Genomic DNA, 27641 nt, shown 5'->3' with positions numbered 1-27641 from the left:
TTAACCTACCTCAACCACTTCTTCTGGCAGCTTATTCTATATACTCACAACACCCTGCTTGACAATGTTGCCCTCATGTCCCTTTTAAATATTTTCCCTCTCATCCTAAACCTATGGCCCCCTAGTTCTGTCTTTCCCTACCCTGGGGAAAAGACTGTTACCATCTATATTAATGCACACAAAATGCTGGAGGAACTCAGCAGGGCAAGCAGCATCTATGGAAAAAAGTACAGTCGACGTTTCAGGCATAATGTGAACTGCACTTTTTTCCATAGATGCAGCCTGGCCTGCTGAGTTCCTCCAGCATTTTGTGTGTGTTGCTCAGATTTCCAGCATCTGCAGATTTTCTCTTGTTGACCATCCACATTATCTCAGTTTTAAATATTGGTATACTCCTCATTAGCCTAGATTCCAAGGAATAAAGACCTAGAATCTCTCACTATAACTCAGGTCTTCTAGTCCTGATAACTTCCTTGCAAATTTTTTTCTATATCACTTCATTTCATGGTGAATGCCAATGATTTGGATGATGGAATTGATGGCTTTGTGGCCAAGTTTGCAGATGACACAGAGACAGGTGGGAGTGGCAGATTGTGTTGAGGAGGCATGGAGTCTGCAGAAGACTTAAAAAGATTGGGAGAATGGACAAAGAATTGGCAGCAGGAATATACTGTAGGGAAGTGCAGGGTCATACACTTTGGTTGAAGGAATAAAGGAACAGATAATTTTCTAAATGAGAAGAAAGTTCAAAAATCAAAGCAGCAAAGGGACTTGGGAGTCCTTGTTCAGGATTCCCTAAAGGTTTTCCTGCAGGTTGAGTCAGTGGTAAGGAAGTCAAATGTAATGTTAGCATTCATTCAAGAAGACTAGAATATAAAAGCAAGGAAGTAATACTGAGGCTTTATAAGGCATTGGTCAGACCGCATTGAGTATTGTGGGTAGTTTTGGGCCCCTTATCTACAAAAAGATGAGATAGCATTGGAGAGGGTCCAGAGGAGTTTCACAAGAATTATTCCGGAAATGGAAGGGTTAATATACGAGGAGCATTTGATGGCTCTGGGCCTGTGCTCATTGGAGTTTAGAAGAATGGGGGGTGGGGGGAGTGATCTCACTGAAACCTATCAAATATTGAAAGACCTGGACAGAGTAGAGAGGATGCTTCCTTGATGCGCCATCAATAACCCTCGGAGACGGGAGGTGAACAATGGGCTTTTATTAGCAGCAAAAGGGACCATGACATCTTGGAGACTGAGGGAGGAGCAGTGCCTTCAATCGCCTTTATACAAGGGTCTGTGGGAGAAGCCACAGGAGCAGTCAGCAGAGGGGCGTGTCCAGACAGCTATACATAGTTTACCACATTCCTATAGTGGGGAAGTCCAGAACCACAGGGCACAGCCTCAGAAGAGATGGACACCCATTTAGAACAGAGATAAGAAAGAAGCTCTTTAGCCAGAGGGTACTGATTCTGCAGAATTCATTGACACAGGTGATAGCAGAGGCCAAATCATTAGCTACGCTTAAAGTGGAGGTTGATGGGTTCTTGATTAGTCAGGGTGTCAAAGGGAGGAGACGAAAGAAAGGGTTAAGAGGGATAGTAAATCAGCTATGATGAAATAGCACAGCAGAGTCTATGGACAGAATGGCCTAATTCTGCTCTTATGTCTTATAGTCACATCTATTTTCTATTAACCACTTATTTCATTTAACAGGGTGACCAAAACAGTACTCCAAGCGCAGCCTCACCAACAACTTATACAACTACAACATAATGTCCAGCTCCTATATTCAATGCCCTGACTGATGGTCAGGATGCTAAACACCTTTTCCACCACCCTGCCTGCCTGTGACACCACTTTCAACAAACTATGCACTTTACCCCCAAGTCCCTCTGTTCCACACTTCACAGTGCACCAGCTCACACTCATCTCCAAATTCATTTGCTGCTCCTTAGCCCACTTTCTTAAGTGATTAAGCTTCCCTTGTAATCTATAACTTCTTCACTATCAACAACACCTAATTTCATGTTATCTGCAAACTTACTGATCAAGCCTTGTGCATTCACATTCAAATTATTTACATAAAAAATGAATAACAAGGACTCCTGTGGCACGCCACTAGTCACCAGCCTCCATTTGTGTTAGTTCATTTGAATGTGAAATTTTCCTCAGGTATGTCAGGGTGGAAAATGACCACATGATCCACCATGCTATAATGAGACATGCAAAGCAGAAAATACACAATTAACATCATTACAATAGTTCAAGTCTCCCAGCTGAGATGATAAAAATCAGAAAAGGTAGTGGAAACATGGAATTATCTCCCAAAATACTGTGGATGCCAAGTCAAATGAAGGTTTCTTAGGATTGAACACCAAAGAATATTGATCAGAGCTGTCAAAGAACTAAAGTATAGATTAGGTATCTTCTAGATGAACAGTGGGATTAGTTTGACTAACTCTTTCCTATGAAAAGGAACAAAAATATTGTCCTTATTTAACAACTAATCTGGCTTTATGGGATTATTTTTTCTAGATCATTCTTTTCTACTTATTGTATGGTCCAAGCACTTAACAAAGTTGCTTAAAACTTTTAAACAACTAGCATTAAGAAACCCTAAACACAAAGTACACTGCAGATGCTGTGGTCAAATGTCCTGACAAAGGGTCTCGGCCCAAAACGTTGACTGCTCCTTTCAACGGATGCTGCCCGACCTGCTGAGTTCATTAAGAAACCTTACCGGGTGTTATATTTGGATAGGTCACACAGATGTATGACAACACAATGACAGACACAGTAAGATGGTCAATAAGTGTTATAAACTACAAGAAAAGGAGGTAAAATAGTTTATAATTAATGAAAAACAAGTTAAAACCTTCATTTACTGGTAAAACAGCACAGTATTTTGTACAAATACATGGTGGCATTCAATATCAGCATCTAATACATCAATTTGCAATGAGATTTTTTTTCTACAGTAGGCAACTTACTACAGGGAACCAGGTGCCCAGTTGGTCAATGTCTTTGATATAAGCATGGTAATGCCCTCCATAGCATCCTCCTTTGTGAATGATTACAGAAAAAAGTTCATACTCTGTGTCTGCCAGGTTATCCTATGAGACAAAATAAGGAAATTCAAGAAGAGCTCCATTCCTTGTAGCAGTCTTTATAACAACATGTAGTTAAATTGCACCCATTACAGAGTAAGATGTAAATTTGATACCAAGCCACTTCACTGAAAGAGGGGTTATCAATCGGTGGCCTTGTGATACACATTAGATGGGACACAGGATTCCCCCTCTTCCCCTTCAGATATCTAAACAGTCTGTTAAGACTTCAGCATAACATTCCAACAGAAGGATTACATCTCTCAGTGCTGCACACCTAGATCACACACTGAAATGCTAGTCTAGTTTACATGCTCTTACGGTGGTATTATCATTTGATCACATTATCCTCTTAGAGATAAAAGTGCTACCATAGTACAAGAAGACTGAAAGCCAAGTCTGGAGGAACAATTTAATTGAGCAAATTAAAAGAGAAGCCTCAGAAGTATGGGAAGCAACAATGGAGTTGAAAAACAAAATTTGTTTAATGGTTAGCATTGTAAAGTTATGAAGTCATACAGCATGGTGTTACGGATTCAGGCAACAATAAATATATGAATTAGGCAGGGGTTTTTATAACAAATAACATGTTTATTAAACACTGAAAACAAACCCCCCCAAAAGTAAACAAATCACTAACGTAACCGGAAATCAGCTGCTGTGCAGCAGCTTAAACAGTTCTTAAAGCAATGAAGCTTAGACAGTTCTTAAAGCGATGTTGCAAAAACAGTTCTTCAAAGTAGTATTGCCAAAAGTTCAAAATGCTCACAGTCCATTTAAGGGAGAGACTTTTTAAGACGATTTAAATTCTCTTTTCCGTCGTGTTGCTTCGGTTCCCAAGATCGAACTTTTTCCCACGAAGAATTTACGAAATGAAACGGCTTAAAGGCACTGACCTTTCCTTTACAGAACTATTCCCAATCCTTTCTGCTATTTTGCAGGGATTAACATGAGAACAGTCAACGAATTCCTTCCAAATAAGGATCAAACAAGGTCGAACCTATTTCACCGTCGAAATCGATTCTCCTCGATCGTTAACTCCCGAACTCCGATCTTCACTCTCCACTGATTCTCAACTAGCAGTATTGTAAAGAAACTGCTGGCAATGACCTTTTAAACTTTAGGCATTAGATAAAACTTCATCTTTCAACTAAACTGCGTCATAACATTAAATCACGCAGTGGCATGAAGTCAACATGGCAAATCCAGCCACGAACTGCCCCTCCTCACAGGGAGGGGTCCTCCTTTTATACCCTGTAAAAAAAACCTGCCACATGACCTCTACTGGCAGGAAAATGACGTCACTCCACCATCACAAGACCATTACCTCAAGTCCAGTATAGCTTCAACCCCAGTCACGTGACAAGTACACCACTGTCATGTCACGGGTACGTAACAATGGAAACAAGTCCTTCAGCCTAACTTGTCAATTGTGTTACTCAGTGAGCTTGGTCCCATCTACCCACATGTGGCCAATGCCCTCTAAACCTCTCTTATTCATGTACTTGATAGCTTTTAAATGTTGCAAAATTGCCCATCTTAACCACCATTCCCAGCAACTCATTCCAAATACACACCACCCTTTCTGTGAAGCTACTATCCATGTACCTATCCAAACTTCCCTTAAATGTTGAAATCAAGCTTACGTACACCACCCGTGCTGGCAGTTCATTCCACACTCTCATAACCCTCTAAGTGAAGAAGTTTCCTTTCATGTTCCCCTTAAACTTTTCACATTTCACCCTTAATCCATGACCTCTAGTTGTAATCCCATCCAACCTCAGAGGAAAAAGTCTGCATGCATTAACCCCGTCTATACCCCTCATAATTTTGTATGCCTCTATCAAATCTTAGCTCAATCTTCTATGTTCCAAGGAATAAAGTCATAACCTATTCAATCTTTCCACATAACTCAGGTCCTCCAGTCCCGGCAACATCCTGGTAAACTTTCTCTGTACTCCTTCAATCTTATTTATATCTTTCCCATAGGTGAGCAAAACTGCACACAATACTCTAAATTAGGCCTCACCAATGAGTTTTGCAACTTCAAAATAACATTCCATCTCCTGTACTCTATACTTCGTTTTATGAATGTCAATGTGCCAAAAGCATTATTTACAACCCTATCAACCTGTGATGCCACTTTCAATGAATTATGGACCTGTATTCCCAGATCCTTTTGTTCTTCCACAGTGCTCTGTGCCCTACCGTTCACTGTATTAGGCCTACACTGGTTGGTCCTACCTCAATGACGGCCACTCCACTTGCCTCTGCCTTATTTTAATTTGTTCCTGCCAATCAACCCCGATTGCTGATTGGCCGCTGCTGAAAGCTCCAAACTGCAGCAAGTCATTGCCTTCTCTACACAATCGGAAAACCTGAATTAACTCCATATTTTCAGGTTTCCAATCTCTCCAATTGGGCGCTGCTCAAAGCTCCCAAGTTATTCCCCTTGTTTCACCTATCACTCCTGCTCTTCCTCTGCTGCTTAAACTAACTAGTTTTCTGATTTTACATGCCTCACATGGAAGGGTTTATGGAAAAAACTGAATAAAACAAAATGAAATCATCCATGGAGAAAACAATATATGATTACATAGGATGAAAATCTTGAATTTATAAAACTGAAGTAGAAGATATGATTTACCTGCTCACAGAATGGCCGCATATCAAGTCTGACTGGAAAGGTGTAGCATCCTGTCTCCTTGTACCTCTCACACTTGGCAAAGTCAAAGTTGAAACGCAGCAATGAGATAGTCAGGAATGTGGGAAGATGCCGTATTTTTGCTGACTGTAGAAGTAAGAGCTTGGGCCAGATTACACAGTTAAACTTGAGTAGAACTATCTATCAGTCACATGATCAATCGCAACTGCATTGAGAATTACTATATCCAAGACACCACTAAAGTTCTAAGATAAAACTGGAAATATTAGCAAAACTTTTCTGTTATACATAAATATCATATAGGTCTTATGAAAGACACGCATTATGCCATTTCATTTGTAGTCACATAGTCCATGTTCCCAAATTTGTTTCTCCATATAGAATGTATAAAGGTAGATTTTTCTTCTACTTTACTTCTGCTTTCTTTCAGCAGTGATTATCATTTACTCATTTTAACCTTCTGGGTAAATTTTAGTTAATGATTTTCTTTTGAAACTGACAGTAGTATATGGATGGATAGAATATTTTCTTTTAAAAAAACTGAAATAGTTTGTGATTTGTTTATTTAGGTGTTCACTGACACTGAAAAAATGACAGTTGCAAACTTTCAAAGGATGCCAAATTGTAAGACATTTAATTACACAAATAAATCAGTTTTTGACCATCACTGAAAATATGAAATATATGAAAAATATGAGCATACAGCACAGCCCCTTCAACAAATTGTAAAAGTCCTAGCAGAGATCCCTATGGTACATTACTGGACATCATAGGTTTGCAATCTCTAAACAACACTCATCTTCAGCTTCTGCTTCCTATTCTCAAGCCAAAGTTTGATCCCATAGGTTTCAACTTTTACTATCCGCTTCCTTGTCAGTAGTATTGCAATCACTCCAGTCGAGTATGACATTCTCCAAAGAGGTTGTCTATAGGTAGGACCTCAGGTGGTTGTACAGGTCAATCTAGGATTAACATAACCTGGATGATCCCCTAATAGAGAATGCCTGTGCATGACTTTAAAATGAACAGGCTGAAACATGGGCAGCCATCACACATCCCTTGACGGAACAGGATCCTGACCTAGGGACCCTTTACAGCTCGAGCCCATCTCCCCCTTCACTGTCATTGTGATGTGTCATTATCTTCTGCCAGCTCCACTGTCGAGGTCTTGATCGGATCACTGTTTGTCTGGAACCTCCCCATTGACCTTAATGCTGTGGGTGATCCTACCAGGAAGCTAAACTCCAAACAGTATCACTCTTGAGACTGCAGGAACTCACAAGCCTCTCCACCACAAGGTGACAATCCTTGGAGAAGGTGACCTTGACAAAGGCCTTGCAGACTACATCAAACAAGTCCAGTACAGTCCTGATGTAAGGTCTCAACCTAAACCATCAACTGTTTATTCTTCTTCACAGATGCCGCCTGACCTGCTGAGTGTCTTCACTTTGTATGTGTTGCTCCAGCATCTGCAGGATCTCACGTTTACATCAATCACAATGTCCATACCATTGCCTCTTCTAAAAATGCAAATTAGTCAGATAGTAACCAGAAAAGCTGGTTTGAGATAACTCTTAATGGAAATGGGTAAAACAAAGTTTATCTTGCTTGCAAAAGAATACAGGCAAGTGTCTTAATTACCAGAAGTTTCAAAGGCCATGGAAATACAGAGAGGGGAAAAAATAGTAGTTCTGAATCAAAGATGGCATTTAGTACTGGAACTGTTTGGAACATAAGAACAAATCAAAGGTCATTTAAAATTACTATTAAAGAGTAAGTGAGAAGTATTTATGCAAAAGCTCCTGAAGACATCGATTCTTCAATTATTTTAATTATATGTGAATTGATTTCAACAGTAAGGATTAATTTTAATCAAAGTGAAAAGACCTGTATTTTGCAGACTGCAGTAATCAAGACAGCATTTGATGCTCCTTTTGAATACTGCTGTAGACAGATACCCTAATTTCTATGGAATAAACTACCTTTCCAAGTATTGCTACCACTTATCAGATCATCAGAATTCTATGATACCAGCAGCCAGTATTTTAATTGGTAGCAAGTGTACAAGTTCCAAAAAAAACATTCAGTCAGTAAGGAATAATTTGTGGTTTCACTTCTGTAAAGGTAACACTATCGTTAATGATATAATTTGTGATGCAATTTACAAGAGCTGCAGAACTTCCTTTCTAATCTTGTCAAATTATAAGAATTAAAACCCTGGATCAAGTAAGTGCTCTTTCTTGATAAAGTACAATATTAAAAATGAACTTTAATTCAATGAGCCACAAAATAATTGTGTACCATTCAGTAATTTTAATTCTAAATTTCATATGGTAATTCCTAATTACCTGGAAAGGAAAAAGAAACATTTATTCACCGGTTAATTCCCCATTTAGATTACTTCTCTCAAACTTGTACTAGCATTATGTGTGATTGCATATGAAAACAATATTTTCGTTTTTAGAATTCACAAATAAAGTAAATTAATTGTCCTTTGAAAAATCAATAATCCTTTGATGATTAGCAGATTTTAAAGAGGCAAACTTCACCTTGGAAGATCTCTACAAAAACACATTTCAATGGATGGCTGCATTCAAGAATTTTTTTAAATAACAGAATAATATCTATTTATATTAGTGTTAGTCATTTGCATATGTACAGACCTACCTCAAGATAAAACTTTTCATACTCGAGGGCAGGATATGCATGATAGAACGCAATTTGCAAGGTTCAGAGAATATGTAGGGGAATGGTGCCATGAGGATTGCTGCACAAGTAGTAGTACAGACTCAAATTGGCCAGTTCCGTGGCACCCTGATTCTATACAAATTTACCTTAATTGCCTTAACCAATTTCTCACACCTTCCACATTGGTAGAGATTATCATTGTCAAAATGTTCTTCTTCAACATAGAGGGTATACAGAGCTTCTTCCAGTCCACTGACATCCTTCACAGCCACAGTCAAGTCCAAAAAGTCCTCCTACACATTGAACAAATGACTTCCATTACAGAGGCATAATTTAGAGTTAATAAAAAAGGGCATTTAAAAAAGAACAAATATTGAAGAAAATACAGCATGCTGATAAACATAACACAAGTGGGAGCAGGAGCAGTATCATTTACTAAGACCAGAGGTACTCTGACTAATTAGCTTTAACTGTACCATGCACATCAAAATATGCAGTAAACTATGTTGTTTATGTCAAATCAAATCACTAAGGGTTGCACTGGGCAGCCCATAAGTGTAGCCACTGTTCCTGCACCAACACAGCATGCCTACAATTCACTAACCCTAACTGCAGATCTTTGGAATGTGAGAGAAAACTGGAGCACCCAGAGGAATCCCACTCAGTCATGGGGAGAAAGTACAAACTCCTGATAGGCAGCTGGAATTGAAACCCAAATACTTGTACCCACCTGCAGGTGGGTACAAATATTCTGCCAGGTTAACAAACTACAAGACCATTCTGTAATGATAGAAGTTAGACAACATCCTTGCTTCTAAGAGCAGGAAGATATTAAACGGTTCTTTACATCTGAAATGTACTAATGTAAATATAAAAATAGTCTTGACAGTTGCTGTGATTTTACTTTGCAATATAATACTGAATTTACTACTCAAGAATAAATATGTTAATATGGCAAATATTAGCACATGCTCACAGGAAATTTATGCTCACAAAACTGCAGATATAGGTTAATATCAAAATGCATCTCCTTGGTATTTATAAAACACAGTTTTCAGATCTGAAGCTTAAATATTAAAAAGTATCAGTCATTTAGAAGTTGCATTTTCAGCAATAGAACATGGCCAAGAATAGAATCAACATGGGGCAATTAATCAATCAGGTATCAAATGGGTTATACAAAATGCTATATTGGAAAGCTAAATTATATTGTACAGACCATACACGTTCTGTTTGGAAACAGCAACAAAGCCTAGATGCATATTATGGATTAAGGTTTCAGATTTACTACAAAATCCCTCCATTTGTACTTTCTGTTTCTCCACTTAGCTAATCTATAACACTTTTCAAGGTGTTCAAGATATTAACAGTCTCCTCTGCCATTCAATCATGGCTGATTCTTTTTTCCTCTTCAGCCCTGTTTTCCTGCCTACTCCCTCTAACTGTGAATCCCTGATTAATAAAGGATTTTTTGTTTTAAATGCACACAATGACTTAGCCTCCATGACCTCTGTGACAATGAATTCTACAGATTCACCACGGTCTAGCTGAAAAAATTCCCCCTCATCTCAATTCTAAAGAGACATCCCTTTACTCTGAGGTTGTGGCTTGGATCTGAAACTCTCTTACCAATGGAAACATCCTCTCCATGTTCATTCTAAGCCTTTCAGTATTCAGTAGGTTGCAATGAGATGCCCCCCATCCCTGTGAACTCTGCCAAGTACAGGCCCATGCCATTGAAGACTTCTCATATGGTTAAGCCTTTCACTCCTGGGATCATAAAACAATCCATCTGGAATTGTTTAATATTTGAGAATGGAGTAAAAAAAAAAAGCAAGGAAGCTGTGTTTTGTAAAATCACTGATAGACTTCACCTTTAATGATGGGCCAGATTTTGAAGGTGAACAGAAACATGGAACTTCTGCTCATACACAGTCTAACATGAAAGCCTAGATTATAATAACCAATTTAAAAAAAAATTATTCTGTAATTGTCTACCCAGCAACAAATAATTCTCTAGCGCTTACACTGGGGAAAGAAATGTCAGACCTGGTGCAGAATCCACAACCCCGTTGATTTCAATGGGACAGCTTATATCCTACTGTTAATCTCTCCCTCTCCCAGTGAAGAGTGTCCTTCTGCTTTAAAATATCCACCATTGTCCCTGCACCTAAAAAGACCAAGGTAACATGTCTGAACGACTGGCGTCCTGTCACACTCATCTCATGATAAGCAAGGGCTTTGAGAAGCTGGTCAATAACTATATCTGCAGCATGCTGCCACCCACACTGGACCCCCTGCAATTTGCCTACTGACACAACCGATCGACAGAGGATGCAATAGCCACAGCTCTATACACCATCCTTACAACACATCTGGAGAAGAGGGACGCTTATGTGAGAATGCTGTTCTTAGACTACATTTCAGCATTCAGCACAGTCCCTCCAGGCTCGACAAGAAGCTCAGAGAACTCGGCCTTCACTCTGCCTTGTGTAGCTGGATCCTGGACTTCCTGTCAGATTGCCGGCAGGTGGTAAGAGTGGGTTCCCTCACCTCAGCCCCTCAGGGCTGTGTACTAAGCCCCCTCCTTTACTCTCTGTATACCCATGACTGTGTTGCCACCTACAGCTCCAATCTGTTAATTAAATTTGCTGATGACACTACACTGATTGGCCTAATCTCAAATAATAACGAGGCAGCCTACAGTGGTGTCAAGAAAACAACTTTTCCCTCAACGTCGCAAAAACAAAGGAACTGGTTGGGGACTACAGGAGGAATGGAGACAGGCCAACCCCAATAGGCATCAATGGATCTGGGGTTGAGAGGGTGAATAGCTTTAAGTTCCTCAGCATAAACATCATCAAGGATCTCACGTGGTCTGTACGTACTGGTTGGGTGGTAAATAAGACACAACAGCACCTCTTTCGCCTCAGATGTTTGAAGAAGTTTGGTATGTCCCCCCCAAAATTCAAAGAATTTTCTATAGGGACACAATTGAGAGCATCCTGACTGGCTACATCACTGCCTGGTATAGGAACTGTACTTCCCTCAATCGCAGAACTCTGCAGAGAGTGGTGCGGACAGCCCAGTGAATCTGTAGTTGTGAACTTCCTACTACTCAGGATATTTACAAAGACAGGTGTGTAAAAAGGGCCTGAAGGATCATTGGGAACCCAAGTCACCCCACAAACTGTTTCAGCTGCTATCATCCAGAAAACAGTACCACAGCATAAAAGCCACGACCAACAGGCTCCAGGACAACTTCTTCCACCAGGTCATCAGACTGATTAATTCATGCTGACACTACTGTATTTCTATGTTATATTGACTATCCTGTTGTACATAACATTTATTATAAATTATACTGCACATTTGAACGGAGAAGTAACGTAAAGATTTTTACTCCTCATGTATTTGAAGGTTGTAAGTAATACAGTCAATTCAATTCAAGAGTCTTAAATGACAAAGGCGAACTCCATCATTACAGTCCTTGTACTTTGTCTATTTTGTACCTGTAACACTATATTTTTCACTGCTTTGTTTTCCTTTTGAAATATCTCAATTCACTTGTTAGCATGATCTATCAGGATGGCATGCAAACAAAAGATTTTCACTGTTATCTCAGTACATGTAACAAATAAAGCGAATTACTGTCAAAACCATCATTGATATTTCAGGAGTTAATTCCTTCGGTATGCTACTAGAGACCCTGCCATCACTTAGGACAGTGTGATAAACCTCCTGTGACCGAAGCAGATATGTTCAGGCATGGGCTAAATACAGCCAGCGACTGAGGGCAGTTATCAGATTCCACTAAATCTGGCCTGAATATATTAAATTCAGTGCATTATTCTTTACAAAGACCATCATGCAAGAGAGATTGTGCAAAAGAAAACAGAACATAAATTATACCAGGAAGAGCATCTTCAGTTAGACAGGGTGGAAAACCTCTTATTTCTCTTGTTAAGAGATTTGATGCAAGTAATTAAAACCATGTACAGTTTTGATAGAATCATCAAAAAATTATTCCAGCTGAAAAATAATTAAAGTCGGCCCTCCTTATCTGCGGGGGATTGGTTCCGGGACTCCTCGCGGATACCAAAATTCGCGGGTGCTCAAGTCCCTTATGCAACCTATCTTAGGGTTTCTGTTCACGAAAATAATCACGATCGAAGATAAAGTGGAAATAATAAAGTGATCGGAAAGAGGTGAAATGCCATCGGTCATTGGAAAAGCGTTAGGCTACGTCGGTCAACAATCGGAACAATTTTGAAGGATAAAGTGAGAAAGGCTCTGCCCCGATGAAAGCTACATTTATTACTAAGCAACGCAGTGGTTTAATTAGCACCCTCGGGAGTGATCTGTCCTGAGTCCCGAGAACTTCCGTTCCCAAGCCCGGCACTGAAACATACGTTCTTAAGTGTTTTATATGCATAGAAAGGTAAAATATATACTATATACTAAGACAAACATTTGACTAAATGATGCTAAATAACACCGGATGTACCTGTTCCGACTTACTTAGTAAAAGAACTTCTGATTTTTTTCGATCCCAATGCACAATAATCCATGCACATCCTCCGGTATACTTTAAATCATCTCTAGATTACTTATAATACCTAATACAATATAAATGCTATGTAAATAGTTGTTATACTGCATTGTTTAGAGAATAATGACAAGAAAAAAAAGTCTGGAAGAGCACTTCCGGGTTTTCGCGATCCGCGGTTGGTTGAATTCGCGCATGCGGAATCTGCGGAGAAGGAGGGCCGATTGTATACACCGATAGGGAAAGAGCATAACAGGGAAAACATCTAGATAAATCTATCAGCCAGCTTTTACAATTATCAGCCAATTAGCCTTGTTTTCCACTATATCATTCTATAACAGTGGTAGTTTTTCCTTCTTGTACCTCCCATTTCCCAATACTTAAAAACACCATAAATCTTTAAAATTTTAGTTTTAATCTGCTGGGGCTCATGACCTATGTCTTTGCTTTTTTAATCTCAGAAGGTAACCTGTCTTCCAAGGGGGTTCACTTTGTAACACAGAAGAGATCAGATCTCATGATTTGTGTGGCACCTGAGAAATCAACTTGCTAAAGTTGGTACAATCATTGGTTCCAAAAAAAAAGTAATTTCTCACCTGTCTTTCACTAATGTTGCCACATTCCTCACAGAAAATCTTGTTAACAACTATTCCATGGTACAGTCTATTAATGAGGTCATGTCCAGAGGTACCGACTAAAGAGCTTTCCAGCGCACTGAACAGAATTCGATTTAATTCTTGCACATCATGTTGACTGGTTTCCTGTAAAATAATTTAAACATTCAACTGTACCTTCAATCAATCCTCCAGAAACAGATCCTTGAAAGGCTTTCAGGGATGGTAGCACATCAGTGTTACACACGTCATTGCCCAGTTCGTGAGACTTAAGTTTATAAATCCCTGTGGTCTCATTCTTTTATTGCAGATAGCATTCTGTTTCCAATCTTCTTCACATCCTCCCATTCCTTCCATCCACCAACTCAGCTATTCTTTCTTGAATTCCCGCAGAGATTCTCCTGATTCACCAAGCATCTAGAAAGTCTACATTTTTACTCATGCTTAGTCATCTCTTAGCTTCAAACTGAAAATCGTACAAAAGTACAGTACAGAAGCAAGAGCTTTCAACTCACTTCGTCCAAGCCAACCACAAATTCTGTATACATCAATCCCATTTTCCTCCATTAGACTGGGATTTTGTTAAGCCTTTCCTATCCAAGTACCTACCCAAAGGCCTTTTAATCATTGTAATTGTATCTGCCTCCACCACTTCATCTGGCAGCTTGTTCCAAACATTCACCATCCTCTTGTGTGAAAAAGTTACCCCTTTTATGTTTTCCACTCTCACCTTAAACCTGTACTTCCTAATTCTAGAACCCCTTACTCTGGAAAAAAGACTGTGTCCACTCTCACCTTAAACCTGTACTTCCTAATTCTAGAACCCCTTACTCTGGAAAAAAGACTGTGACCATTCACCTTATCGACACCCCTCATGATTTGATATACTTGTATAATCTTATACCTCAGAGTCCTATGCCACAGGGAAAAATATTCCAGCTAATACAGCCTCTCCTTTCAATTTAAGGCCTCCTAATCCCAGTAGCCTCCTCACGCACCCTTTCCAAATCTGATAACCTTCCTATACCTGGATGTCCAGAACAGAGCACGATTCTCCAAGTGTGGTCTTACTTCACACAAGTGAAGGTAGGACCAATTAGAGATAAAAGTGGGAAGATGTGCCTGGAGGCTGTGGAAGTGAGCGAGGTCCTCAATAAATACTTCTCTTCGGTATTCACCACTGAGAGGGAACTTGATGACGGTGAGGACAATATGAGTGAGGTTGATGTTCTGGAGCATGTTGATACTAAGGGAGAGGAGGTGTTAAGAGTTGTTAAAATACATTAGGACGGCTAAGTCCCCGGGGCCTGATGGAATATTCCGCAGGCTGCTCCAAGAGGCAAGGAAAGAGATTGCTGAAGCACTGGCTAGGATCTTTATGTCCTCGTTGTCCACGGGAATGGTACCGGAGGATTGGAGGGAGGCGAATGTTATCCCCTTGTTCAAAAAAGGTACTAAGGATAGTCCAGGTAATTATAGACCAGTGAGCCTTACGTCTGTGGCGGGAAAGCTGTTGGAAAAGATTCTTAGAGATAGGATCTATGGGCATTTAGAGAATCATGGTCTGATCAGGAACAGTCAGCATGGCTTTGTGAAGGGTAGATCGTGTCTAACAAACCTGATAGAGTTCTTTGAGGAGGTGACCAGGCATATAGATGAGGGTAGTGCAGTGGATGTGATCTACATGGATTTTAGTAAGGCATTTGACAAGGTTCCACATAGTAGGCTTATTCAGAAAGTCAGAAGGCATGGGATCCAGGGAAGTTTGGCCAGGTGGATTCAGATTTGGCTTGCCTGCAGAAGGCAGAGGGTCGTGGTGGAGGGAGTACATTCAGATTGGAGGGTTGTGACTAGTGGTGTCCCACAAGGATCTGTGCTGGGACCTCTATTTTTTGTGATTTTTATTAACGACCTGGATGTGGGGGCAGAAAGGTGGGTTGGTAAGTTTGCAGACGACACAAAGGTTGGTGGTGGTGTAGATAGTGTAGAGGGTTGTTGAAGATTGCACAGAGACATTGATAGGATGCAGAAGTGGGCTGAGAAGTGGCAGATGGAATTCAACCCGGAGAAGTGTGAGATGGTACACTTTGGAAGGACAAACTCCAAGGCAGAGTACGAAGTAAATGGCAGGATACTTGGTAGTGTGGAGGAGCAGAGGGATCTGGGGGTACATGTCCACAGATCCCTGAAAGTTGCCTCACAGGTAGATAGGGTAGTTAAGAAAGCTTATGGGGTGTTAGCTTTCATAAGTCAAGGGATAGAGTTTAAGAGACGCGATGTAATGATGCAGCTCTATAAAACTCTAGTTAGGTCACACTTGGAGTACTGTGTCCAGTTCTGGAAGGATAGGAAGGATGTGGAAGCATTGGAAAGGGTACAGAGGAGATTTACCAGGATGCTGCCTGGTTTAGAGAGTATGGATTATGATCAGAGATTAAGGAAGCTAGGGCTTTACTCTTTGGAGAGAAGGAGGATGAGAGGAGACATGATAGAGGTGTACAAGATATTAAGAGGAATAGACAGAGTGGACAGCCAGCGCCTCTTCCCCAGGGCACCACTGCTCAGTACAAGAGGACATGGCTTTAAGGTAAGGGGAGGGAAGTTCAAGGGGGATATTAGAGGAAGGTTTTTCACTTGGAGAGTGGTTGGTGCGTGGAATGCACTGCCTGAGTCAGTGGTGGAGGCAGATACACTAGTGAAGTTTAAGAGACTACTAGACAGGTATATGGAGGAATTTAAGGTGGGGGGTTATATGGGAGGCAGGGTTTGAGGGTCGGCACAACATCGTGGGCCGAAGGGCCTGTAATGTGCTGTACTGGGGTGTATGGGGTGTCAGGGAGAGGTAGTACCTCAGACGGGGTACACGTCGTACTCTTCTGAGCAGTTCGTCTGCATTGGTCCTCACCTGACACTCAGCTCTCACCAGTGGTTCCTCGTAGCTGTTTGCATGCAACAGCGGCCATGCCCCGGGCAACGGCTTCGACTGGCCGGCAAAACCTGGTGAGGGTAGCCGATGGGCCTCAAACCCTTGGTGAGTTAGGGCTTGTCTACCTACGCATGTGAAGACTGAATTCGGCGGACTACGTGGAGGAGACCACCACTTGGTGGTCCAACGAGTAGAAATGCGGACCCAGCAAAGCATTGTAGAGCGCAATCAGGGCACAGTGAGACATGTAGGACACTGCTGGCCATCCACTGCATCCCGACTTATCTCCAGCCGTCTCGACTCCGTCTTGCAACTGGATACAGATAGGTCGGGACGAGAGAGTGAGGCTGACGATTTGCGCAACTCTCCCTCACTTTAATTCAAGTCAAGCACAAGTCACGACTCCAAACCCATTCCGCTAAAAAACTTCAAGTCCTGTGGCGATGGGTGAGTGGCGAAGCAGCAGGTGTGGATACACTGGAAGCTGTAGTCACAAACCTGACACACAGGCGGCCCAGGGCATTGGGTCGTTCTCCACTGGAATGAAGCAGCAGTGGAGCTCGGCAGCCCCCTGGGTGTCTGAGCAGTCCTCTAGGAATCGCTCTGCTCACCTCCATGGAGGAAGGGGCTAGAAAAGGTGCCTCAAACATAGCCTGCTTCATCTTACCCTGACCAGCACACCGCTGCTGACGGGGATCCCACTCAGCGGTCGAACTACAAAGAAGACAAAAGTGAAGGTGCTCAACCTTAGCACGTGGAACGTGCGAACTCTGCTTGACATCACCAAGGCTGTCAGACCAGAAAGAAGAACAGCACTGGTCGCCAAAGAACTAGCCCGCTATAACGTGGACATGGCAGCACTCAGCGAAACACGCCTACCAGACAAGGGCCAGCTTACAGAACGTGGTGGTGGGTACACCTTCTTCTGGAGCGGTTGCAACAGCACTGAACGACGAGAGGCTGACGTTGGATTTGCCATCCGATCCCACCTCGCTCGTAAACTTGCCAAGCTTCCAGAGGGCATCAACGATCGCCTGATGACACTTCGGCTCCCACTTGGCAATAAGAGGAGTGCAATGCTGATCAGTGCATATGCCCCAACAATGACCAACCCAGATGATATCAAAGATAAGTTCTATGAAGAACTTGACGCCCTCATAGCAGCAGTCCCACAGTCAGAGAAGCTTATTGTCCTCGGGGACTTTAACGCCAGAGTGAGGACAGATTACCAGACCTGGGAAGGGATTCTTGGAAGACATGGTATTGGCAAGTGTAACAGCAATGGCCTGCTGCTCCTCAAGACATGCGCTACACATGACCTTGTCATCACCAACACCCTATTCCACCTCCCTACCCGTAACAAGACATCTTGGATGCATCCACGCTCTAGGCACTGGCATCTGATTGACTATGTCATCACCAGAAAGAGGGACTGGCAAGACATGAGAGTGACAAAGGCCATGTGTGGTGCCGACTGCTGGACGGATCATCGACTCATAGTGTCCAAGTTTAAACCGCATCCTGCCTGTGAGAAGACCCCAAGGTCAGAAGACTGCAAAGAGGCTCAATGTCTCCAAGCTGAAGAACAGTGTAGTTGCAGAAGAATTTCGTGAAGACCTAGATAGCAGGCTGCTTGACACACCCCAGGATGACCACACCAACATTGAAGAGCAGTGGACGGCTTTCAGAGATGCAGTCTACTCTACCGCTCTCGAACACCTCAGATCAGCAATCCGTAGACATCAAGACTGGTTCGATGAGAACGATGAGGAGATATAGGCACTGTTGTCAGAGAAACACCAACTGTTCAGAGTGCACCAGAACGATCCCACTTCACAAGCAAAGATAGATGCCTTCGCCAGGGCAAGACGGAAAGTGCAGAAGAAACTCCGTGAGATGCAAGATGTCTGGTTCAGCAATAAGGCCGATGAGATCCAGGGCTACGCAGACAGTCACGACACCAAGCGTTTCTACGACGCTTTGAAGGCTATGTATGGACCTCAGTCCTCTAGCTCCTCCCCCCTCCTCAGTGCAGATGGGTCTCGGCTGCTGACAGAGAAAAAGCAGATTTTGGAGAGATGGGCTGAACACTTCAACCAGGTCCTCAACCGCCCTGCCGAAATCAATGATGAGGCCATTGCTTGCCTACCTCAGGTGGAGATCAACCTGGACCCTGACAAACTCCCCACAGAAGAAGTCAGAAAAGCCATCAGGCAACTTTCTTGTAGCAAAGCACCAGGATCAGATGCAATCCCTGCTGAAGTCTACAAAGCAGGAGGCCCATTCATGATGCAGAAGCTGACTGAGCTCTTCCAGTCTATGTGGAACGAAGGAAAGGTCCCGCAACAGTTGAAAGATGCCAGCATAGTCCACATCTACAAGAGGAAAGGCAACCGCCAGTCTTGTGACAATCACAGAGGCATCTCCCTCCTGTCCATAGCTGGGAAGATCTTGGCTTGCGTCCTGCTTAATCACCTTCTCCAACACCTTGAGCAAGGTTTCCTCCCAGAAAGCCAGTGTGGCTTCCGTGCAGAGCGTGGAACTGTCGAAATGATATTTGCTGTACGCCAACTCCAGGAAAAATGTCAAAAGCAGCACAGCGACCTCTTTATGACCTTCGTCGATCTGACCAAGGCATTTGATACGGTCAGCAGAGATGGCTTATGGAAGATAATGGAGAAGTTTGGCTGCCCTAGCAGGTTCATCACGATTGTTCGGCAGTTCCACGATGGCATGATGGTGACAGTTTTGGATGATGGTGACGAGTCAGAAGCCTTCCCAGTGACGAACGGTGTGAAGCAAGGATGTGTTCTCGCCCCTACACTCTTTAGCATGGTCTTCTCTGCTATGCTGAATGATGCCTTCCGCGATTGTCAGGATGGTATACACGTCAGATACAGGACTGGCAGTGGGCTATTCAACCTTTACAAAGGTAAAGGAGACCGTCGTCAGAGACCTCTTATTCGCTGATGATTGCGCCCTCAACGTCAGCACAGAGCAGAAGATGCAGCGAGAAATGGACTGCCTCCCACGAGCCTGTGACAACTTCAGACTTACAATCAGCACCAAAAAGACCGAAGTTATGTACCAGCCCGGAAAGCCCTACCAGGAACCACACATCACAGTAAAGGGGCAGAAGCTATTGGCAGTGAACAGCTTTACTTATCTGGGCAGTACTCTATCACGAGCGGTGAACATAGATGCAGAGAGACAGCAACAGAATTGCCAAAGCCAGTGCCGCCTTTGGGAGACTCCGTGAGAATGTATGGGAGCGGAGAGGACTCTGCCTCACCACCAAGCTGAAGGTCTACCGAGCAGTGGTTCTCACCACCCTCCTCTATGCCAGCGAGACCTGGACTGTCTACAGCAGACACACTAAACAGCTCAACCAGTTCCACTTGAGCTGCCTCCGCAGACTTCTCCAAGTACAATGGCAGGACAAAGTCCCAGACACAGAGGTCCTGGAGCGGGCTAGCACCCACAGTGTCTACACCCTCCTACAGAAAGCCCAAGCCAGATGGGCTGGCCATGTCATCAGGATGTCTGACAGTCGACAACCAAAACAGCTGTTGTATGGAGAGCTGAGCAGGGCAAGTGCTCAGTTGGAGGGCAGAAGAAACGTTTCAAAGACTGCCTCAAAGTGTCCCTCAAAAGACCTCAACATCAATCCCAGTAGCTGGGAATCGCTTGCCCTGGACCGCCCAACCTGGTGGAGCAGGACCACTAAAGGAGCGTGTGCAGCAGAAATCAGACACACCGCAGAGGCTCAGAGGAAACGCGCCGCGCGCAAGGCTCGAGCTACCTCCACTTCCACTGCAGCACCTACCCTCATGTGTCCCACATGTGGGTGAGCTTTCAGGGCCCAGATTGGCCTCACCAGTCACCTCCGGACCCACAGTCACAAACCCTCCACCTGACAGAAGTCGTGGTCGTCTTCGACTCCAAAGGACAAACAACAACAATAACAATGTGCTGTACTATTCTATACTTCTATAAGGAGTCAAAAGTAATATAAATCATGCATGGTTTTCTCCACTTAAGCAGCTGAAATTAATATTGCTTTTTCAAATTCAATATTAAAAATCAGTTGCAAACAACTCACCTCATTACTTGTCCAGCCAAAACTGTCAGTTAAATCAGATGTAGATGCTGCCAGCTGATCTGCAAGCAATAATTGAGCAAAGAGTCTTTGTAGCTCTAAAGGGATGACTCGCACCTGAAAGAGTGAAGCAATTAATGACTTTAAAATATTCTACCATATCTTGAAAACCTAACATAAAGCAATGAAAATAGACCCAAATAAAAAATGACAATACATAACGCCATTGAAACATCAGGGTCACCATAAATATATCACTGTTTGCAATGTACTTTGCAGTTGTTGAATGAACATCTGAGAAATGAAAGATGCAAGATAGCACACATCTTAGGCATACAATTACTTATAGGACAGGCATTCAGAAAAACAAAAGCACTTATTAGTACACAGGAGTACACAGCATGCTCCACCACTGAGATCTTAGCTGATCTAAGACCTATGGGACTGCATGGTAGTGTAGTAGTTAGCATAATACTTTTCAGCACCAGCAACCTAGGTTCAATTCCCACTGATGTCTGTAAGGAGTTTGGATGTTCTCTCCATGACCATGTGGGTTTCCTCCCATAGTCCAAAGTCCTATTGGTTAGTAAGTTAATTAGACACTGTAAATTGTCCTGTGATTAAGTGAGGGTTAATTTGGGGGTTACTGGGCTGTATGCCTCAAAGGGCCAGAAGGGCCAATTCTGCATTGTATCTCTAGATAAAATAAATAAATATTATATTCACTTTTTAATTTTTTTTCTGGTGTAAGATGGCACCAGTGAACCTCAGCGACTTCTGGCTGGTGGCTAACAAAACAAGAATAGCAACTAAATACTTTGTTAACCACACTTTTTCTCGCAAACAATCATCGCAAGAAATAGTCTGCAATTTCCCTTTGGACTTGGAGGCAATTTGATGTGGCAGAACCGAGGCAAGGCAAGGGGACAGGCCTGGGGGGACGTCATGTGATGACGTAGGATCGAGACGTGGAAATCCAGCTCTCCCGTAAAAAACCAGTAAAATAACGTTTAAGTGAAGAAAAGTTAGTAAATACTTTTTTAAAACTACTTATAAACTATTCAGGATTGTCTTAAGATATGCCTCCTAAACAGAAGCAGAAGAAAACTACTACTTTGAAGACAACACAAGTTGGAAAAGAATCAAGGCCGGTTGCTATGAAAGAGCCTCGGGCTCAACTGTATTTTACCTCTGGCAATACAGAACAGGAAACTGCGGCAACATCAACCGTTTCCAAAAAAAAAGAGCAACAGGAATTGCGCATGCGTGAAGGAAAGGGCATGTGCAAACACAAGCAACCCAAACTACAAATTCCAGTTCCGATTGGAACTGAAAGTGAAAGTGAAGATGAGGTGGAATCAGATTCTCTGGATAAATCAGATGAAGATGAAGAGACAAACAAAGAAGAGCAACAGGAAGAGGTTGGAGGTGATATTGGAGACATAAAAAATCTTTGGTGCAAATAATGCATGAATTAAGAGCATTAAAAGTAATAAAAAAGATATTAAAAATATGAAGATTATGTTTGATAAAATGATGAAAAGACAGGACAAAATGAACAAGAAAATTAAAAACTTGGAAGAAACAATGGGAGACACCATTGATAGAGTGAATAAAATGGAAGATAATATACCTGCCTGGACATCAGAAAGAAAACAGTTGTTGGAAAAAGTGGATGTGCTTGAAAATTTTAGCAGACGAAACAATATTAAGATTGTTGGACTTAAAGAAGGTATAGAGGGAGAGGATCCAATAAATTTTTTTCAAAAATGGATCCCGGAAATTTTGGAAATGGAAGAAGGAACCCAGTTAATTGAAATTGAAAGGGCTCACAGAGCCTTAAGACCAAGACCTCAAGTTGATCAAAACCCATGATCAATCTTGATAAAATGCTTAAGATATCAAGATAAAGAAAAGATCCTGAAGGCGGCTACCCAATGTGCCAGAAAGAGAAACGGGCCATTGATGATAGAAGGGAAAACAGTTATTTTCTATCCTGATATAAGTTATGACCTTTTGAAGAGAAAGAAGGAATTTAACCCAGCCAAAAAATTTTTATGGGAAAAAGGCTATAAATTTATATTGCGCCACCCGGCAACTCTGATCATTTTTTTGGATGACGGATAAAGAAGAATTTTTTACTGATTATCGGGATGCAGAAGAATTCGCACAAGAACTCCCAAATATTCGCTAATTACAGTCAAAGATTTAAAAGTGAAACGGATTAAAGATGAAGATAGGGACAGTGAATGGAACTGATGGATGTTTAAGGACAGAAGAATATTTAAATATATTCTTAATTATATGATACAGGGGGAGAAAGGTTAAAATTTAAGAAATATTAATCGACAGTAGTGATATTATTTTTTACTTCTCTTATATATACTTTTTTATGTTACGGGGGAGCTTCGGATCAATTGCTACGGGATTCACGTGTGTAATCATGGCGATTGCCATGACCCGTACAACGGAGGGGGGTAATGTTGTGTTTTTTTTCATTCACAACATTAGTAGGGGGGTATTTTGTTATTTTTTTTCTTTACAATCTATTTTTCTTTTATCTTTCTTTCTTTGCCTGGACGATCGGGGGGGAGACACATAGCAACATGAAGAATTTTAAAAAGATTCCCCAAGGTACTACGAAAGTTGAAAGATTAGATATTATTATAGATTGGAGTAACCCTGTTAAAAGTAATGACTAATTTACTGAATTTTTAAAGTTTTAATGTTAATGGGCTTAATGGACCGGTGTAAAGAAAAAGAATTTTAACATATATTAAGAAAATGAAAATAGATATAGCTTTTTTACAAGAAACACACTTACCAGAGATAGAACATCAGAAATTAAAGAGAGATTGGGTCAGAAATGTTATCGCAGCTTCATTTAACTCAAAGGCGAGGGGAGTTGCAATTTTGGTTAATAAAACTTTACCAATTAAAATACAAAATGTATTAATTGATTTTGTGGGGAGATATGTAATTATACATTGTCAAATTTTTTCAGAACTATGGACTCTTATGAATATTTATGCACCAAATGAAAATGATGTAAAATTTATACAAGAGGCCTTTTTGAATTTGGCTGACGCATATGACAAAATATTAATAGGTGGAGATTTTAATTTTTGTTTAGACCCAGTTTTAGATAGGTCAACAAAGGTTGTTACAAAATCAAAAGTAGCAAGATTAACTTTATCATTGATGAAATATTTAAATTTGATTGATATATGGAGAATAATTAATCCAAAAAGAAGAGATTATTCATTTTATTCAAATAGACATAAAACTTATTCAAGGATAGATTTTTTTCTATTATCAACAAATATTCAAGACAGAGTGAAAAATATGGAATATAAAGCAAGAATATTGTCAGATCATTCTCCCTTGATAATGACAATGATAATGATGGATAAAGAAGAATCGATTTACAGATGGAGATTTAATTCAGTATTATTAAAATATCAAGATTTTTGTGATTTCATGAAAAAGCAGATTCAGTTTTTTTTCGATACAAATTTACATTCAGTTGATGATAAATTTATAGTACGGGAAGCAATGAAGGCATATTTGAGAGGTCAGATAATAAGTTATACTTCTAAAATTAAGAAGGAATATATGGTAGAAACAGATCAATTGGAGAAAGATTACAAAATTAGAAAAAGGATCTCAAAGATATATGACAGAAGAAAAAAGAAGACAACTTGTTAACAAGAAGTTACAATATACGGTAATACACTTCAGACATACTGAACAGAAAAAGCAATTATGAGAACTAAACAGAGATATTACGAACTAGGTGAAAGATCACACAAGATTCTTGCTTGGCAGTTAAAAACAGACCAGACTTCCAAAACGATAAATGCAATTAGAACAAGTGTAAATAAAATTACTTATAAACCTTTAGAAATTAATGAAATTTTTAAGAATTTTTATTCTGAACTGTATCAATCAGAATCACAAAATGATAATGCTGAGATAGAAAGGTTTTTATCACAAATAACTCTTCCAAAATTGAATTTGGAAGAACAGAAGGGATTAGATATGCCTTTTACATTAAAAGAGGTCAAAGAAGCTCTAGGATCGCTTCAAAGTAATAAATCCCGATGAGAAGATGGTTTTCCGCCCGAATTTTACAAAATGTTTAAAGATTTACTAATTCCTCCTTTTATGGAGTTAATACACCAAGTGGAAAGAACGCATAAACTTCCAGAATCTTTTTCGACAGCTATTTTAATAGTATTGCCAAAAAAAGATACAGATCTTTTAAAGCCAACATCATATAGACCTATTTCTGTGTTGAACACTGACTATAAAATAATAGCAAAAATTTTATCTAACAGATTATCTAAATACTTTCCAAAATTAATACATATGGATCAAACAGGATTTATCAAAAATAGACAATTGGCAGATAATGTAACTCGGTTACTTAGTATAATTCATCTGGCACAAAAGAGGGAGGAAATGAGTGTGGTAGCTGCTTTAGATGCAGAAAAAGCATTTGATAGATTGGAATGGAATTTTTTATTTAAGGTATTGGAAAAGTATGGGGGTTAGGAAAATCTTTTATAAAATGGATTAAAACCTTAAATACTAATCCCAAAGCTAAAGTAATGACAAATGGTCAAATTTCAACATCATTTCAGTTAACAAGGTCAACTAGACAAGGTTGTCCATTATCACCTGCTTTATTTGTGTTGGCGATAGAACCATTAGCTGAATTAATTAGAACAGACCCAGATATTATGGGTTTCAGAGTTAACCAGGAGGAATATAAGATAATTTATTTGCTGACGATGTTTTGCTTTATTTAACAAACCCATTGTATTCGCTGCATAAATTATCTTCTAGATTGGAAGAATATGGGAAAATAGCAGGCTACAAAATAAATTGGGATAAAAGTGAATTTCTACCCCTTACTAAAGGAGATTATAGTCAATGTCAATTAATAACTCAATTTAGTTGGCCGATAAATGGTATAAAATACTTAGGTGTAAGAGTTGATAATGATATAAAGAATTTATATAAATTATTTACCATTATTGAAAAAATTCAAGAAGATCTTGATAAATGGATGATGTTACCAATAACAGTAGTAGGCAGAGTAAATGCTGTAAAAATGAATGCATTCCCTAGATTACAATATTTATTCCAAACACTACCAATACAATTACCGCATAAGTTTTTTCAAGAGTTAAATAAATGTGTGAGAAAGTTCCTTTGGAAAGGTAAGATGTCAAGAATATCGTTGGAAAAATTGACATGGAAATTTGACCTAGGAGGGTTACAACTTCTAAACTTTAAAAATTATTATAAAGCAAATCAACTTAGATTTATTGCATCTTTTTTTGATGAAGATAAAACAGCATGGATTAGAATAGAACTAGATAAAATAGGAGAAAATATACCAGAAGATTTTATATACAAGTGGGAATCTAAATGGATATGGGAAAAGAAAGAATCTCCTATATTAAAACAATTGATTGATTTATGGAATAAGATAAATGTTGTTGATGAGATAAAGAGATCTTTATGAGCAAAGAGACCTTTAATTCAAAATAAACTTATTCCTTTTACAATGGATAACCAACTTTTATACAACTAGTTTCAAAAAGGGATTAGATATATAGGAGATTGTTTTGAAGGAGGTATATTAATGTCATTTGATCAATTAAAGAATAAATATAAAATATCAAACAACACTCTTTTTTGTTATTTCCAATTAAGGGCTTATTTAAGAGATAAATTGGGTCAAACAATGTTATTGCCGAAACCTAATGAAATAGAAATTTTAATTCAAAAAGGAAAAATTAAAAAAATTATTTCTTATATGTATAGTTTGATTCAAAAGCAGGCAATTAAACAAGGAATTCATAAGTCAAGACAAAAATGGGAAACTGATTTGAATATTAAAATTGAAGAAACAAATTGGTCAAGACTATGTCTTGACAGTATGACAAATACAACAAATGTCCAGCTAAGACTAGTGCAATATAATTTTTTTACATCAATTATATATTACACCACAAAAAATAAATAAATTAAACCCAAATTTATCTGATCAATGCTTCCGACGTAATCAAAAAATTGCTACTTTTTTACACTCTACTTGGTCTTGTTTTAAAATTCTACCTTTTTGGACAAATTTAAGAGTTTTACTGGAACAAATTATTGGAATACAACTTCCACATAATCCAACATTATTTTTACTAGGCGATATTGAAGGGATAAAATCGAAATCCAAATTGAATAAATATCAGAAAGAATTCATAAAAATTGCATTGGCAGTAGCCAAAAAGGCTATTGCAGTTACTTGGAAATCGGATTCATACTTAAGTATAGATCATTGGAAGAATGAAATTTTTAGCTGCATTCCACTTGAAAAAATTACTTATAATTTAAGAGATAAATATGAAATATTTCTGAAAATCTAGCGCCCTTATTTACAAAAGTTAGGGTTAAATATATAGGTGCTCCGAAGATAAAATTATTGGTTATCTGGGGAAATAAATAAATATACATATTAAAGCTATTATGAACTCCATAGAGCATGTGGGGATCTTCCGATATCCAGGCATTCTTTCTTTCTTTCTTTTTTCTTCTTTTTTTTTCTATAGGGACATGTTAGGGGGAGGGGTTAAGGGGAAGGGGGAAGGGTTGATAATTTTTTTTCTGTAAATATAAAAAAAATCTATTAAAAAAAAGGGGACAAGCCTATCAACAAGAGTACGGAAGAACATGAAAGGTCGTACACATGCTGAATTGAAGCCACGGGGTCTGGGCCCCAGTGCGCATCGATGCGACTGAACACAATGTTTGGACAGTGATTTACAGGCCGAATCGAGGCGGCAAAGCCCAGTGTATCCCAGCAGCAGAAACTGCTGTTCAGAAGATTTAAACAACAGGCTAGATTGAAAAGTCAAGGTGGCAAGGAGCAAACCAGTTCAGATCGCTGCTCGAAACAGCAGAACCTAATGTTTGGATGGAGAGTTAAGCG

At 40.1% G+C, this 27641-nt stretch overlaps 1 protein-coding gene across 6 annotated transcripts in view; it reads right to left on the bottom strand.

Annotated features, from left to right (window-relative positions):
- usp40 (ubiquitin specific peptidase 40) overlaps positions 1 to 27641 on the bottom strand; it is a 132752-nt gene that overhangs the window by 90590 nt on the left and 14521 nt on the right. For 5 of the 6 annotated variants that reach the window (XM_073046574.1, XM_073046571.1, XM_073046570.1 and 2 more), the window contains 5 exons: positions 20648 to 20761; positions 13602 to 13766; positions 8603 to 8749; positions 5751 to 5894; positions 2987 to 3109 (listed from right to left, as the gene is read on the bottom strand). In XM_073046574.1, the coding sequence (XP_072902675.1) occupies positions 2987 to 3109; positions 5751 to 5894; positions 8603 to 8749; positions 13602 to 13766; positions 20648 to 20761 (693 nt within the window). Of the gene's footprint in view, positions 1 to 2986; positions 3110 to 5750; positions 5895 to 8602; positions 8750 to 13601; positions 13767 to 20647; positions 20762 to 27641 lie in introns of those variants that run through there. The other variant, XM_073046575.1, reaches the window with a different exon arrangement.

Source organism: Hemitrygon akajei, chromosome 5, assembly GCF_048418815.1.
Source record: "Hemitrygon akajei chromosome 5, sHemAka1.3, whole genome shotgun sequence".
Classification (NCBI taxonomy): Eukaryota; Metazoa; Chordata; class Chondrichthyes; order Myliobatiformes; family Dasyatidae; genus Hemitrygon; species Hemitrygon akajei.
This window is presented reverse-complemented; position numbering and strand designations above follow the sequence as displayed.